The sequence below is a fragment of the Aplysia californica genome, unplaced genomic scaffold, assembly GCF_000002075.1.
Source record: "Aplysia californica isolate F4 #8 unplaced genomic scaffold, AplCal3.0 scaffold00756, whole genome shotgun sequence".
NCBI classification, from domain to species: Eukaryota; Metazoa; Mollusca; class Gastropoda; order Aplysiida; family Aplysiidae; genus Aplysia; species Aplysia californica.
The window spans coordinates 205,756-207,301 of record NW_004798026.1 but is presented as its reverse complement, the minus strand read 5'-3'; the positions used below and the strand labels follow the sequence as shown (position 1 = coordinate 207,301).

Below are 1,546 nucleotides of genomic sequence, written 5' to 3'. Positions count from 1 at the left end.
TACTTCCATTTGTTCATCCATCCATCTATCCATCCATGTATCCATCTATCTATCACTGAGGGAACAACAGAAATAAAACATCAGGGTATCGATCTATTTGTTCATCCGTCCATCTATCTATTTGTTCATCCGTCCATCTATCTATCACTGAGGGAACAACAGAAATAAAACATCAGTGTATCGATCTATTTGTTCATCCATCCATCTATCTATTTGTTCATCTATCTATTTGTTCATCCATCCATCTATCTATCTATCTATCTATCTATCTATCTATCTATCTATCTATCTATCTATATATCTATCTATCACTGTCTGTCTATCTATCTATCTGTCTATCTATCAATCCATCTTTCTATCACTGAGGGAAACACAGAAATATCACATCAACATTCCTCTGTCTACCTATTTGCTTATCTATCGATCTATCAATCTCCTTATTCATCTGGTTATCTATCTATCTAACCTATCTAACAGTCTATCTATCTATCTAACCTATCTAACAGTCTATCTATCCATTTATCTGTCTATCTAACCTATCTAACAGTCTATCTATCTATCTAACCTATCTAACAGTCTATCTATCTATCTATTTAACCTATCCAACAGTCTATCTATCCATTCATCTGTCTATCTATGACATTCTCACCTGTCTGTCGATGACTGTCTCACCTGTTTGTCTATGAATGTCTCACCTGACTATGACATTCTCTATAACATTCTCACCTGTCTGTCTATGATATTCTCACCTGTCTGTCTATGATATTCTCACCTGTCTGTCTATGAATGTCTCACCTGACTATGACATTCTCACCTGTCTGTCTATGATATTCTCACCGCTCTGTCTGTAAATGTCTCACCTGTCTGTCTACGATATGTTCACCTGTCTATGACATTTCTCACCTGTCTGTCAATGATGACGCTGTCGTTGCCGTCCACCTCGGTCAAAGATTTCACCGGCGAGGCCTGAGTGGCAAGAACGACCTTGGTGCTGTCCACCCAGTTCTGCAGATCGTCCAGACCTTCGTTCAGCGTCTTCACTTTCCTCAGTTCCTCTTCCACCTGGACGACCTTCTGCGGCACGGTCAAGGTCACCTGAGGGAGGGACAGGGAGAGGACAACAGGGGTCACTCGTTTACCAGCGCCCACGTCTTAGTTTTAGTAAGAACTTTACAGCACTAGCAACACAATAAGGTTATAAAAGTGCCGAAGAATAAATGTTTTACAAGAGAGTAACATACACAAAAAAGAACAAGTAAGGACGATAGATGTTTGATAGGAAAGAAGAAGCAAACCACAAACAGACCACGCGCCAACCACTCATGCTGATGCTTAGGCTCTCGGACTCGCAACCGTAAGGTCGTGGGTTCGAATCCCGTCAGGGACCCGACGTTGTGTCCTTGGGAAAGGCACTTTACACGAATTTTCCTCACTTCACCCTGGTGGGAATGGGTACCTGGCTATAGACAGCGAAAGATCTTGTCAGTTTGTTAGTGTTTGAGCGCTTAATCGGCTGCTTGCACTGTATGCTTCCGGGAAGCTGAGA

At 41.7% G+C, this 1,546-nt stretch overlaps 1 protein-coding gene across 1 annotated transcript in view; it reads right to left on the bottom strand.

Annotated features, from left to right (window-relative positions):
• Positions 1-588: 588 nt before the first annotated feature.
• Positions 589-1,546, bottom strand: part of LOC101861543 (dystrophin) — a 5,444-nt gene continuing 4,486 nt past the window's right edge. Inside the window, exon 5 of the mRNA XM_005109221.3 lies at positions 589-1,095. Within this exon, the coding sequence (XP_005109278.3) occupies positions 880-1,095 (216 nt within the window). The 3' untranslated portion in view covers positions 589-879. The remainder of the gene's footprint in view (positions 1,096-1,546) is intronic.